Genomic DNA, 14,944 nt, shown 5'->3' on the forward strand with positions numbered 1-14,944 from the left:
TGACTAGCTTCTCCCTCTGACTCTGCCTTCTTCATCCCAGTATCCTCAGTTTGATTGTCCTGCCTTTCTATAGGTCAGTCAGCTTCTTTATTAAGCAAGGAGAGTAATACATATTCACAGTGTACAGAAGGATTATTCCATAACATTTCTCACTTTTTGTCTAATTAAAATGGAAGGTTTTCATCTTAACATAGTAAAACTGTATATAGCAAAATAGTTAAGTAAAAATTACACTTACAATTTCTAGTTTATTTGTATTTGGCAAAATTAAATACTCTTATCATCTAACTTTGTGAGTCCAAAGTTTTGTATCTAATTTACCTTTTATCATAACTAAGGAAAACTATTACTATTTAGTCTTCAACTCCATCAGAGACCCCAGAAGAGTGAAATGTTACCTAATGACAGGGACATCTTGTTGCCTGGACAGTCAACCAAAGTTCCTCTGTAACTTTGGGGTATCCAACTCTGGCCCACAGGCCTAGCTTACCTGACAGACTTTGTTGTGAAGCAGGAAATTCTGAAGAACTAACTGTCCTACCTTGTCTTGGCAAAGTTTGGCAGTTGCCTTCCTTGCATCCTGCTGGTGCAATTTGGACAGTATATTGTCAGCAATTGAGGCAAGGGCAGTTTCTTGCCCTAATGGCTCATTCCACAAAGAAAGCAAACTCCATTTGGAGTTTCTTCGATGCCCATCATCTCCTCTGGAGTAGATTGGTGCTGCCAGGAGCAGACATGTCTCACTGTCATGATAAGCCTTAGGTTATTAAGCATATTAAATGCCACTATAAGTCTTTGAAGTGTTTGAAGATCTATCTAAATATATTTGTGTATGACCTTGAAAACATACCTGACTATAAGTTTGACTATTATAGATGACTATTAATCTGTATTTCTTATACATACACACACACACACACACACACACACACACACACACACACACACACACTTTTGGTTTTTCAAGACAGGGTTTCTCTGTGTAGTTTTTGGTGCCTGTCCTGGATCTCGAGCTGTAGACCAGGCTGGCCTCGAACTCACAGAGATCCGCCTGGCTCTGCCTCCTGAGTGCTGGTATTAAAGGCGTGTGTCACTGCTGCCCAGCTTAATTGTACATTTTTAAATGAGCTACATAAACACAATACCCTGAACCGGACTACCAAGTGAGTTCCAAGAAAGGTGCAAAGCTACACAGAGAAACCCTGTCTCGAAAAACCAAAAGAACAAAAAAAAAGAGTCGAAATATATATACACACACACACACATATATACACACACAGTATAACAAAATTAACTTTAAATTTGTATTAATAAACCAAAATCCATGCCAATATAAAAAATTTTAAGTTTAATAATTGTTTTTTGGATTAGAGTAGATTTAGTAATCTACCCTTTTATCCTATCATTTCTGAATTTCCCTCTTTTCTTTTTAGAATGAGATCCCTGAATCTAACCTCTCTTGTTCAGCTTTTTTTCTGACCATATCCATTAACAACTTGTAAACAATCCCCTTAAATGATAATAAATATTCATAACCCATTTTTTAGAAATATGGACGTAGTTTTCAAGACTACTACCTGTTGATTGGGGCCTCTGGTAATTTTTGGAGGAACCTTGAGAAAATCAGGATAGGTGTTAGGTCTTGGATGTAGTATTCTGTGAGGCTGAATCATCTCAGTCAGCATCCTGGAAGCTGTTTTGGATGCTGGATCACTGGGCCATCCATTTTCATTGGTGTCTGGTCTCCTTACTCTGAAACTTTTAAAGGTAACTTACATATCTGCATTAGTAAAAGTATAGATTGGGCATTATACACAAGTCAAAGGTGATTTTTTTGGTTTTATGTGTTTGAGCAGGTTATCACATGTCTTGTAATTCTTTTAGGTTTATTTCTATTTTTGTAGACAGGATTTTCAGTGTGTCTTCCTTGATCAAACCTGATCATCTTTAACTGTGAATGAATCTACAGCCTTTCATTTCCTATGGAAATAAAAGTAAAACCTCTGCCCCCAAGTAGCACACATTTTGACCTATATTTTGAAGTCAAGATATTTTTAAAATATATAGGTTGGTTGAATCTAGCAGTTTTCATAATGCATTGTCTCTTAGCAACCAAAAAAAAAAAAATCAGAGACAACACAGTAACATACAGGATCCAGACTCTCTGTGTATTTCCCATCTTTTCATGACATTTTTCTTGGACTTTATTATTTTAAAACTATATTTTTTAATCCATGACTGTATATGTTCTTTCTCTTCTCTCTCCGAAGCCCATGTTTATTTTTAAACACACTGTGAATCATTCAGAGGTTTTTTTTTTTCCTCGTGTGAATCTGTCTTTACTGCATATCTTTATCTTTTTCTGACTATATGAGCTTTTAAACTGCTAAGTAGTCTGGCTAGAAGCAAAGCAGCTGCTTTGGCAGCTGGCTGTGCCTGGCTCGGCTTCTTGAGAGCCTAGCTTCATGGTCAAGTACCAGGGAGAGTCACGCTTACTGCCCCAATTCTGGGAAGCTGTTGGGTAAATGCTGCCACCAAGTAGCATGCTGTCCACTGCTGATAAACACCATGTAAGTGTTTGGTAGTAGGACCTCTTAAAAGAGCTCTCCATTTTTGCCACTAGCATCATGCCAGAAAGCCGTCTCTTAGAGGAGTCGTGCCTCCACTCACTGCCAGCAAAAAGAGCCCAACCGAGAAAATGCTGCTACCAAGAAGTTGTGCTTGACTCCATTCTTGTGTGTCTAGAATCCCTTTTTAAGCTTTGGTCAGGTTTTACATGGAAATTCTGGCCCCACTGGGTGGGAACACCCTATGTAGTCAGAAGTTTGCTACTGCCCTCCAATTCCCAAATAACTACTCAGAGGCTTAATATGACCTATAAATGCTTGGCCAATAATAGCTTAGGTTTGTTACTTGCTATCTCTTAACTTAAATTAACCCATATTTCTTATTTGTGTTTCGCCTCGTGACTCTTGGCTTGTTACCTCATTTTCTACACATTCTGTTTTCTCAGTGGCTGGCTGGTGTCTCTGTCTGACTCCACCCTTCTTCATCCTGGTATCCTAAGTTTGATTGTCCTGCCTAACTTTATCCTGCCTTGCTATACGTCAGTCGGTTTCTTTATTAACCAATGAGAGTAATACATATTCACAGTGTACTGAAGGATTATTCCACAGCAAAAACCAGCTGAAGAACTTTGGAGGAACTCCTGTAACATGTTCACATTTGGAAGATGTATATTAATCAGCTGGTATTTTCTAAATGACCAAGCCATATGTTACAGAATAATACATGGATTAAATGAGGCATTAAAATACAGAATGGGCCAGTGGTTTTAATGTAACATAATGCAATGTTTTTGTCACATAGTTTCAGATTCCATAAAGCATCTGACCTTTTAGATGAGACCACCTGTTAAGCCATTGACGATAGCTCATAAGGTTAAGGTCAAGACTGACCTGGGTTCACCAGGACCCGCATGATAGGAAGAGAAAAAGACTCCCATGTTTTCCACTGACCTCCAAATGTATGCTATAATAAATCTGAGAAACAGTTAAGTTTGGATTTAATATAAAGAACTACTCAAAGAAATCAAAGGTTGGCAAAATATTCTTATCTCTTCCTGTACAACCGAAGCATGACTTTTTCCACAGATGAATGATTTGGCTAACTTGATTTACATATATTATTCATGTGCCTTATGATTGCTGGGGCTAAGATAGGGCTCTGAGGCAGTTTTCCTGTGTGAGGCACTGTGTTCACTCCCTACCAGTGCATGGAGAATAAAGGAATGAGTATAATGATGGTTGCTATGGTTCTGGAGTTTCAGACTATGCTCATTTAGACTTCCAGATGGGGGTTAGAGCTGTTCCTTTCTTAGCACGTACCAGGAGATGCTCTTTTATTCTTCACTTTAGTTTCATTTACAAAATAGTGAATTGCTGTGTGTCCTACAGGGTTATTGTTTATTATGGTTGAGGGCTTGATAATGACTTAGGAAGTAGTAATTCCAATTGCTATTACTTCAATTTTTAAAAAATTCATTTTTTTTATTTGGTAGTTTTATACATGTATATAATATATTCTGATTATTCTCTCCCACCTTCTCATCTACCTCTCAGCCTTATCAACCACTACCCACTCATCCCTACCAACCTTTTCTCAGACTCTTGACTGTTGGTTGTGTTCTGTCACCCATTTAGTTCAGCCAGGACCATCTGTGTGACCATTTGATTAGAACTCTCCATTGGAGGCGAGTGGGGTCATATGGTGGTTATCTCTCTTCCTAAGTCAGTAGTGAGGGGTAGCAGTTATTACTTTTTATTTATTTATTTTTTGTTTTATTTGAGATTTAAACATTTTTTTTTTTTCCAGAGCTGAGGACTGAACCCAGGGCCTTGTGCTTGCTAAGCAAGCACTCTACCACTGAGCTAAATCCCCAACCCCTAAAAATTATTTTTAATCATGTGTATGTATATGTGTCTCTGGGAGTATGTGCATATGAGTGCAAAGGTCAACGGTACCTGATCCCACGGAACTGGAGTTACAGGAAGGAGGGTGTAAGCCACCTGATTTGGATGCTGGAAATCAAACTGTTTCTCTGCAGTAATAGTATATGCTCTTAACTGCTGAGCCTTCTTTCTACCTCTAAGATTTTCTTTTGAATGTTTAGATCAGCTTTATTAATAACATTCAAAGCCAGAATCACCACAATGTTTAACTGGAGAAACAATGAATATGAAATAAAACTGTTTTGGGAATTCTTTGGAGTTCTTGCTAACCTTTGAGGCACAGTCATTTCACACTAGCCCTAATTGACTAGTAATTCTTTTTTTTTCTTTGAATGGTGACAAGAGAGCCTCACTACTCTGAGAGCATATTATGCAGTTAATGGTTGCTGGGAGAGGGGTGACAGTTTCTTCTGTGGAGTAGCCTCTAATAAGGTACCTGTGCTTGGTGTAAACAGATCCTCCTGCCACTCTCCTATAGGTATTGAAAATCAGTCTTCAAAAACATACATGACAATAGAAATATGTCTGGCAAGAAAGAGGAAAGGGATCGATCAGTGGGAGTGGAATGGTAAGGGAGGGATAGTGCTGGTGGATATAGTTGAAAATGTGCATGCGTGAAAACATGATGAAGCTATATTATGTCTGATTAACACAAGATATTAATAAAGTTATAGGAAAAACAGGCATATTGGCTTATGCCTTGTAATCCCAGCACTTAGGTAGCTAAAGCATGTGGTTGCAGGGAGATTTTGAGTTTAGGAAGGCCTTTTCTCAAAGAAAAGTAGTGTCAGCAGTGGTGGAGGCAGAGGCACAGGTCCAGGCTGTCACTCCTAGCAGCCTGAGGAGTTCCTGTAATGTTTTGATACCTTGACTCAGGTAAAGCTGCATTCTTTTCTTCCTGCAGAGAATAATTCCAGGATGAACCTGGGTACAGCAGATTGAGGTTTATTAAAAGACACTTTTAAATATATATATATTAAATATATAAATAAAGAGAATTGTTTGGGTAGAAACTAAATACCCCAGAACATGATGGTGGGTTAGAAGTAAGATTTTGGAAGTTTTGGGAGTTCCCTTGGTCTCTGGGTTTCTGAGGTACCCTTCCCTCCTCTCTTTATTCCTCTTTGATAATTGAGATTATCAGATGGCTGTATCTGTGGGATTACAGTCAGATAAGATAAAACTGAGCCACTAAATTTGCACAAAGGAGTTGAAGCTTTTACTGTAAATCTCTTGTGAGATTTGTAGAAAACTTCAGGTTTACAATTGGGAAGAGAGAAAGACCTCAAGCAAATGTTGGTTGTATTGTAAAAAAACTTCGGGGTGAGGGGCTCTTTTCATATTGCCATAGTTTTTCTTGTCCTGTTCTTCATCAGTGGAAAACTTTTTTTTTTGGTTTTAAAACAGAAACAATGTATAGAATTGGTGATTTTTATAATAGCACATGAATATAATTAATAAAAATTTCTCTTGGAATTGCTCAGAATGTCTTCTTTTTTCTTTTGCAGAAGATTCTAGTGTTCCAGAACCTCCAGACAATGAAAGAAAAGGAAGTTTATCATGTTTCCAAAGTCAAAGAGGAATACAGTATATTGATTTGTCTTCTGATAGTGAAGATGCTTCCCCAAATTGTTCCAGTACAGTTCAAGAGAAAAAATTCAACAAAGACACAGTCATTATAGTGTAAGCCACTTAACAGTCAACTATGTTTGCACCTGTTAAGAGTTTTCAGAAATGATAAGTAATTTGAAATATTTGTGTGATTATTTTTGTCTTTATTTGTGTGCATCTTTATTTATTTTTTTCTATCTTCTGTTTTCTAGAAAATGATTTTTTTCCTTTTTTTTTCCGGTTTTTTGATACAAGGTTTCTCTGTGTAGCTTTGGAGCCTGTCCTGGAACTCACTCTGTAGCCCAGGCTGGCCTCGGAACTCACAGAGATCCACCTGCCTCTGCCTCCCGATTGCTGGGATTAAAGGCATGCGCCACCAACCAGCTAATATGGGTTTTTAAAGAACAGATGGAAAAGCTTCATTGAGAACATGGTGCTGAGCAAACACCCGAGGGAATGACATATTTAGTGGCCCTGAGGTGGTAATTGCATAGTGTTTGTAAGGAAAGCTGGAGGCAAGTTATGAGGTGAAGATTTCAATGTAAAGGATATGGTAGAGGTGGCTTTTTTTATATTAGGATCATAGTCTTTTGGCTTCTATTGCTTTTGTTTGTGTTTTGTTTTGACATGGTCTCATACTGTGTCTAGGTTGGTTTGTGTAGTAGAGGCTAGTTTCTAACTTGCAGAGCTCTTCCTGCTTCATTCTCCTGGAGTATAGCCATATACCACCAATCCTGGCTTGATTTTTCATTATAGATGAGATGAAAAATCTACAGAGAATATTGAGCAGAGGTACAGTGATCTTGGATGTTTAAAAGATTTTGGTAATTCTGGGGACATGGTTGAACCATAGATGTTATTGTTATTCATTGAAAAATACTAGAGATTCAAGTGCATTCAGTAATTGTGCAAGTGAAAAGTGGTTAAATTCTAGACATTCTTTGAAAGTAGAACAAAAAGAATTTCATCATTGATTTCTCATGGGTTGGAGAGAAAGGAGTCACCCCATCACTTTTGGCTGAGCAAGTGACAGGATGAAATTACCCTTTACCGAGAAAAAAGACTTTGTTATGATCGGGGAATGACTTTAGAGTGAAAGTCAGCAATTAAGTCTTACATGTATAGTGTCAAGAAAACTCTTGAACATCTGTAGAGATGTTAGTGAGGATATTGAAGAGCTGAGCAGTCTAGGTTGGTATCCAAATTCTAGGGTCTAGAGTATTATTACTCTGCCTACCTACTTACCTACCTATTGCATCTGTATCTCTCTTTATTTGGTGTTGGGGATCAAACTCAGGACCATGCTCATGTTAGGCAAGTGTTCTGTCAAATTCCAAGCTCTTTTTTGTCCATGTAGCTCCGGTTGTCTTCAACTCATGACCTCCTATCCCTGACTTCTGAGTGACTGGACTGTTAAAGCCACATTGCCATATGAGGTCATTAAAGGATACAAGTATAACTGAAGAAGACAGAGCCTCTAGATTAAAATACTTAAGCCAGAGGGGCTCTGGTTATTAGGGAGGTGAAATGATATCTAGAGAAGGCTCTTTAGGATCAATCAGAGTCGAGCAATAGTGGCTCACACCTTTAATCCCAGCACTCAGGAGGCAGAGGCAAGTGGATCTCTATGAGTTCAAGGCCAGCCTGGTCTACAGAGTGAATTCCAGGACAGCCAGGGCCATTATGCTGTTATATATAGAAACCCTGGCCTGAAAAACAAGAAAACCAAACAAACAAACAGTTGAGCTTACAGCCAACCAGTTATGTGATCTCAGGGTTGGAGAGATGCTTCAGTGGTTAAGAGCACTGACTGCTCTTGCAGAGAGGACCCAGGTTCTATTCTCAGCACCTGTATGGCGGTTCCAACTCAAATTCCAAGGGATCTGAGGTCCTCTTCTGCTCTCCATGGGCACTGGTCAAGCATGTAGTGCATGTTCATACGTGTGGGCAAAATAGTCAGTACCCATAAAAATAATCTTAGGGGAAAAAAAGGTTATGTGATCCTCTAGAATCCTAGCAAAGAAAGTGTTTCAAGAGGGAACAAAAGGTCAGATTGATTTCCTGCTGACAGTTAGATGAGGACTTACCTTAAACTGAGCAAAGCCATAGTAACATCTTATTCTGAAATAGAAAACCTCGAAGCAGCTTAATGTTTAGTCCTGACAAAAATGAATGCTTTGGTTTTCCTAGTCCCCACTTTTTATTTTAGAAAAGCTTTAAGTTTATGGAAAAGTTGCAAAAACAATATATCCAACTTCCCTGTAAGAAGAGTCACTGATGATTTCATATTTCCTTTATCCTTTAATAAGCAATTTAATAACTAGTAAACACAGTATGGTATAGCTATTCAAAATGCTGATTTGTAAATAAGAAAGATTTTCAGCAAGAAAATCTTTGGGAAAAAAAATCAGCCCAACTAAGCATTGTCCTTAATAACATAGTTTTGTTTTTTTTAATCAAACGTAACTTGCTTATGTTGTATTGACCTGTTAAGCAGTTGGGAGTGCTAGCAGTCAGTTCTTGGACCATGAATTGAGTAGGATTTTATAGTCATTTTTTCCCCCAGAATCATACAGTGGATTGATTTATTATTATTGTTAATATTTTGAGACAGGGTCTCACTCTGTTGTAGCTCATGCTAGCCTGGAACTTACTTTGTATCCCAGGCTGGCCCCCAACACCTAGCAATTCTGCCTTATCCTTACGTTTGTTTGTCCTGTCTCTTTAATTTCATTTGTTGTGAACTGTTTCTCAGCATGTTTTTTCATTATAACTACTTTTAAAGGTGACAGGTCAGCTTTTCTTAGAATATCTCTAAATTTGAATTTTCCTGCTCTTTATCATTAAATGTAAATCTAGTGGGAGGAATACTACAGAAATGATCTTGTGCCCTCATCATGTTGTAGGAAGTGAATGGTATCCATTTGTCCCAGTCTTTGCTCTTGTTTTTTTCTGACCTGAGCTGAATTTCCCTAAGGAGTTACCATTTTTTCCTTTTTTTTTTTTTTTTTTTTTTGAGACAGGGTTTCTCTGTATAACAATCCTAGTTGTCCTGGAACTCGCTTTGTAGACCAGGCTGGCCTCAAACTCACAGAGATCCGCCTGCTTCCAAGTGCTGGGATTAAAGGCGTGCGCCACCACCGCTCCGCTCCCGTTTTTTCCTTTGTAATGATTAAACAGTCTTTGGAGAGAGTCTTCAAGATAGGGTAACACCCATTTCCATTTTTTTTTTTTGTTCAATTTTTTTTTAAACTTTTTTATTTTATGTGCATTGGTGTTTTGCCATGGGTGTCAGGTCCCCTGAAACTGGAGTTACAGACAGTTGTGAGCTGTCATGTGGGTGTTGAGAATTGAACCCAGGTCCGCTGGAAGAGCAGGCGGTGCTCTTAACCACTGAGCCATCTCTCCAGCCCCCATTTCCATTTTTATCCTATAATTCTTGCCTCCATTGTCAATGCTAATTATAAAATGGGGTATTTTGACTTTTATTCTAGAACTTAAACTTTTCATTAGTTTTCTACTATGTAGAAATTTCACCTTTCTAATTTATTTATATAGAGTATACCAAATGTCAATATAGAATCTTAGATGTTTATTTATTCAATGGCTTATAATCATTACTCATCTTGATGAGCGTAATTGTTTAGTTAGATGATGACCCTTTCAAATTAGTGCTGTATCTGGTAAGAATATTATTTTGGGTGTCATTTCCTTCTGGCATAAGAGTTTCAACTTGGACTTTTCCCTACTTCAGGCCTGAAATTAGGATGAACCATGGCTATAGTTCATTTTAGTAGGGAGTGAGTGGTATTTTCAAATTTATTGACCCATGTTCTTTCTTTGCTGTTGTGTGAGTTAGAGGGTTATGACATTGTCCTTCAAACACAATGACTTTGGTTCTCAGACTGGGGAAGTAAGAAAAGGGGAAGCTGCAGCATGTGGTGGTACACATCTGTAATCTCAGGACTTGGGAGTTGCGAGGCACAAGACTCAGGAATTCGAGGCCATCTTTAGTTACACAGCAAATTTAAGGCCAGCTTAGGCTAGATGAGACCTTGTGTCTTCCTTTCTTTTCCTGTTGCTGTGATAAAATATTCTGAATAGCAATTTGTGCTTACTTGTGCTCATCTTGCTAACTTATTATACAGTCTAGGATCCCTTGCACAGGAAATGATCCTGTCTATAATTAACGTGGGTCTTCTCATATTAGTTAACATGACCAAGATAATCCTTCACAGATATCCCCAGAGGCCCATCTATCGGGTGATTCTAGATTTTGTCAAGTTGATAATTAATACCATCTTACTCTATCTGAAAAGAAAAGGGGAGAAAAATAAAAAGTAAAGGTGAAGGAGAGACACAGAGAGAGTGCATGTGTGTGTTCTAGTCTTAGAAAACCAATAGTTGACAATGAGATTCGCTTGGGGGTAAGTGAGATAAGTTTGCTCTAGATGTCGAGTATAATAGAGTGGAACAGGATTAAAACTGGTTGTTATAGAATAAACCCCTTTGTGTAATAAATCCTTTGTTTGCTAAGATGTTTTGTTCCTGATAGCCAGTGGTACCTCTTTGATTTTATCACTACAATCCTGCTAACCTAGCTACTTACAGAAATATTTTATCTTTGTGTGAATGTAGGTTTCATACTGCCCCAGGAGCAGGTACTTAGCATCATCCAGCATGCTGAACATTGACAGAAGTTTAGGAAGGAGAAGGTGGGAAATTGGTAAATGTATATAGATATATCAGTGAGAGACAGGGAGTTTTCTTTCTGAGAACTTTTTCAATGTGTTCTTGTGTTTATAATATAGATTGTATACCTGACAATGTTAAGATGATAAAAGTTATTTCCTTTGGCAAATATTGATTACATTTAATATTCTTATAAATGTTCTTTTATGTCATGTGTTTGCATATAGACAGCATGATAGCATTAGTGGGATACATTAAGAGTGTTTTCCTGTGTGATAATATTTGTAGTTCAGAGCCATCTGAAGACGAAGAGTCCCATGACCTTCCTTCTGTTACACAAAGAAATGACATTTCAGAACTGGAAGACCTTTCAGAATTGGAAGATCTTAAAGATGCTAAGCTTCAGACGTTGAAGGAACTTTTTCCACAAAGAAGTGACAATGATCTCCTAAAGGTTATTTATACCTTTTTAAAAAATCGTACATCATTTTAGTTATTTTTTAAAGACTTTTTTTTCAATTTATGTGTATGCATGCTTGCTTGCATGTGTGCATGTACACTGCTTACATGCCTGGTACTAGTGGAGACCAGAAGAGGGTGCCAGATCCCCCTGAACTGGATTCACAGACCATTGTGTGCTGTCATGTGAGTGCTGGGAATTGAACCTGAGTACTCTGCAAAAGTAGCAGCTGCTCTCAACCACTGCTCTTAACCGCTGTGTATGGTGCATGTGACATGCACACGCATACACACGCCACTGCATACCTGTACAGGTCAGAGCACAAGTTGTCTGAGTCATTTCTCCCCTTGGGATCTGTGGAGCCAACTCAGGTCATATAGTTTGTGTGGTAAATGGTGTGCCTGTGCCCACTGATCTATTTAGTTTACTCAGGTTTATACCTTTTATGGCAGTTATTGGCTGCTGTAATGATTTAAAAAAATAAATAAATAAAACCTCTCCTGAACTCGATACTGTATTTATAATACATAGACATTTATCTTGGCACCTGTTGAGGCCCGCTGGGAACAGGACCTCTAAAAGGCAACTAGTCTGGAAGGCGGTGCTGCAAGGCCATTTTGCTGGCTATCAGTGAGGTCCTCAGAACCAAAGAGAACAGACAGCTCTTCTCAAAATGGAAGGTGGTTGTGCTGGAGATGAAACTGAATCCTACTTAGGCAAGAGATGTGCTTAATGTGTGTAAAGCAAAGACAACATGGTGACTCCTGGAGGTAAACCAGTGGCACAGTTCATGCCGTATTCCTAAGCAGCCTTCCCCTAGAGGCTGGTGGGTACAGAGTCTGTGACGCTATACCCCTCATGGGTTACATGATAATGAAAAGTAAATAGATAGGAATGGATTTGTGCTTTTTTTTTTTTTGAAGATATCTTGTGTTTGAATTTTCAGTAATAAGTGTAAGCCCTCAAAATGAAAATTTACCATAGGGCTTAGACACTGATCAATGCCCCTACCTAGATGATGTTTCCTATATTTGTTCTATTTGTTTGATACTGAGATCTTTGTGAAATAGTTCTTTTAGGGGTTCATTTTTAAACATTTGTCTTTTCTCCTTGTTAGTTGATTGAATCAACAAGCACTATGGATGGAGCCATTGCTGCTGCCTTGCTGATGTTTGGTGATGCAGGTATGCTTTCTTTAGCCTTAAGTTATCACAGATACCATCTCTTAATGCTTGCTTAACATTTACCACCAACTTTGAGGTGTCGGTAGCTTCAGTTTCTGGTAGAAGAAACCAGCTTAGGAAGGTTAGGTAAAGTGATGGATATCACACAGCTGTTTGGTGATTTTGCTTGTTTTCTGCAGATTCAATTCTATTAATTCAAACTTTTGAAAATAATGTTTACTCAACTCTCTTTTCTGATTGCATGGTGATTTTGTTTATAGATCTATGAACTTGAGTCAGTAAGACCATTAATGTCTTGTGAAAAACTCTAACTGGTAATCAGCATTCTTTCATTGTGTAAATATTTTTGCTGTTTCAGGCTTCTGATAGAAAACCAAATGGATTTGAAGGAGCTTACCACAGAAAACATCTTCAGTTGTTTAGCAGTTTTGATTTTCCTTTAATTTATACATATCTATCATCTATCTATCTGTGTATATAGCTATGTATCTATCTACAGAGTACCTGTAAACTTACAAAAAAGCATATAAATTGATAAAAGTAAACTCGTATACTCTATTAACCACTGTTAAATTTTACTTTTGTGAGTGATTGTTTTTTGAGATAAGACTTTACTTTGTTCTCTAGGTTAGCTTTGAACTTTCAATCTTCTGCCTCAGCTTCCAAAGTGCTAAAATTACAGGTGTATCTTCCCCACCCCACACAAAACACATTAGATTACAAAACATAAAACTATTAGCTTACATTTATATAACATGATTTTCTTTATCACATATAGCATCTCGGTTCATCTGGGTTTTTCTAATTTTACAAAGGATTTTGTGGTACTACTTTGTGATTCCTTATGGGATTTCCTGTAGGCATTATATCCATTACTTATTATACTAATAAAGTAAATCTCTTACATAAATCTTAGGTTATTCCTCTAGGCTAAATTTCTCACTTTGTTGCTTAATCAAAATGTATGCACAGTTATATGCACTTCTATATTACTTTTACTAAAATTTATACAAGTTTATGATTTCAACAATGAATGCTCATTTTCCTGAGTGGATTTTCTATTAAAAAAATTAAAAATTTTTAAACTCAAAGTACATACCAAAAAAGGCCCCGAAAAGAACATAGTATGTTCCCATAGACCCTGTCATCACTTTCAGCAGGTTGTCTACCTCATTTTCTATCCCCTCACTGGATTGGCTGGAGAGGATTCCAAGTATGATGCCATTTCCTCCCCATTAAAAACTTATATACCTTTAATTTCCTCCAGTTTTGACAGGGGAACAATATTATGTGCGTGCCATGTGCATAGAATATTGAGGATATTTTTGTAACCCCTTCTTAGGTGGCCTGGGGCAGTCCTGCCCAACTCTTCTGAGTCTTGTACTCCTTTGCAGTGAAGGGTATAAGTACTAGTGTCAAACTCATTGGTTGTGAAGAAGTGATGAAGCAGATGCTATGTCACTGTGATGACTGGTCCATGTTACAGCTCTTAGTGCCATCTAGATAGAGAAACGCTGCAGGAGCAGGTTGACTGTCTTCATTATTATTTCAGAAGTTCCCAAAATGCATGGGCTCAGTTAACACATGAGTTGCATGATGACTTTGAAAATTTTAGACATTTTCTTTTTTACTTTTAGATTGTTCTTTAATCTTTCTACTGAACAGTAGAATAACCATTCAGTTGTAAACACATCTTTTTCTTTTTGTCTTAAATAACATCTCAATTGATGTATTAATTTAACAAGTATTATTATCATTACTATTCAACTAATAGGTAGCACCTGCTATTTTAGGTACTGCAGATTTATAAAAAAAAACAGATACCCACCCCTGCTTGGTGAAGTGAACCTTAACCATCTGAGTTTATTCCTTCTGTCTTTGCCTGCTTCTTCTTCTTCTTCTTCTTCTTCTTCTTCTTCTTCTTCTTCTTCTTCTTCTTCTTCTGATTTATTTATTTATTATGTAATACAGTGTTCTGCCTGCATGTATGCCTGCAGGCCAGAAGATGGCACTAGATCTCATTATAGGTGGTTGTGAGCCACCATGTGGGTGCTGGGAATTGAACTCAGGACCTTTGGAAGAGTAGCCAGTGCTCTTAACCTCTGAGCCATCTCTCCAGCCCTGCCTGCTTCTTATATGTCACTTAAGTGCTAAGTGGCAAATTATAAGGAAACAAGAAATTAGGACTTTCTTGTTCTTTAACTAACATTCTTTTCTAATTCTTGGGATTAACAAGGCAGTCATATTAGACATCTTTTTTTTTTTTTGGTTTTTTGAGACAGAGTTTCTCTGTGTAGCTTTGCACCTTTCCTGGAACTCACTTGGTAGCCCAGGCTGGCCTCGAACTCACAGAGATCCACCTGGCTCTGCCTCCCAAGTGCTGGGATTAAATTCATTTTTAGTAGAATGCACTTTGAGGTACTGTGTAGAATGACAGCTTTTCTAAGCTAAAGATGAGCTGATCTTCAGTATACCACCTGTCGTTA

General features: G+C 37.8%; 1 protein-coding gene across 2 annotated transcripts in view; it reads left to right on the forward strand.

Annotated features, from left to right (window-relative positions):
- Smarcad1 (SWI/SNF-related, matrix-associated actin-dependent regulator of chromatin, subfamily a, containing DEAD/H box 1) overlaps positions 1-14,944 on the forward strand; it is a 70,996-nt gene that overhangs the window by 13,839 nt on the left and 42,213 nt on the right. For both annotated transcript variants that reach the window (XM_052719174.1, XM_052719175.1), the window contains exons 3-5: positions 6,020-6,194; positions 11,103-11,268; positions 12,392-12,458. In XM_052719174.1, the coding sequence (XP_052575134.1) occupies positions 6,020-6,194; positions 11,103-11,268; positions 12,392-12,458 (408 nt within the window). The remainder of the gene's footprint in view (positions 1-6,019; positions 6,195-11,102; positions 11,269-12,391; positions 12,459-14,944) is intronic.

Source organism: Peromyscus californicus, unplaced genomic scaffold (genome assembly GCF_007827085.1).
Source record: "Peromyscus californicus insignis strain IS unplaced genomic scaffold, ASM782708v3 Scaffold_6__1_contigs__length_162567912, whole genome shotgun sequence".
Classification (NCBI taxonomy): Eukaryota; Metazoa; Chordata; class Mammalia; order Rodentia; family Cricetidae; genus Peromyscus; species Peromyscus californicus.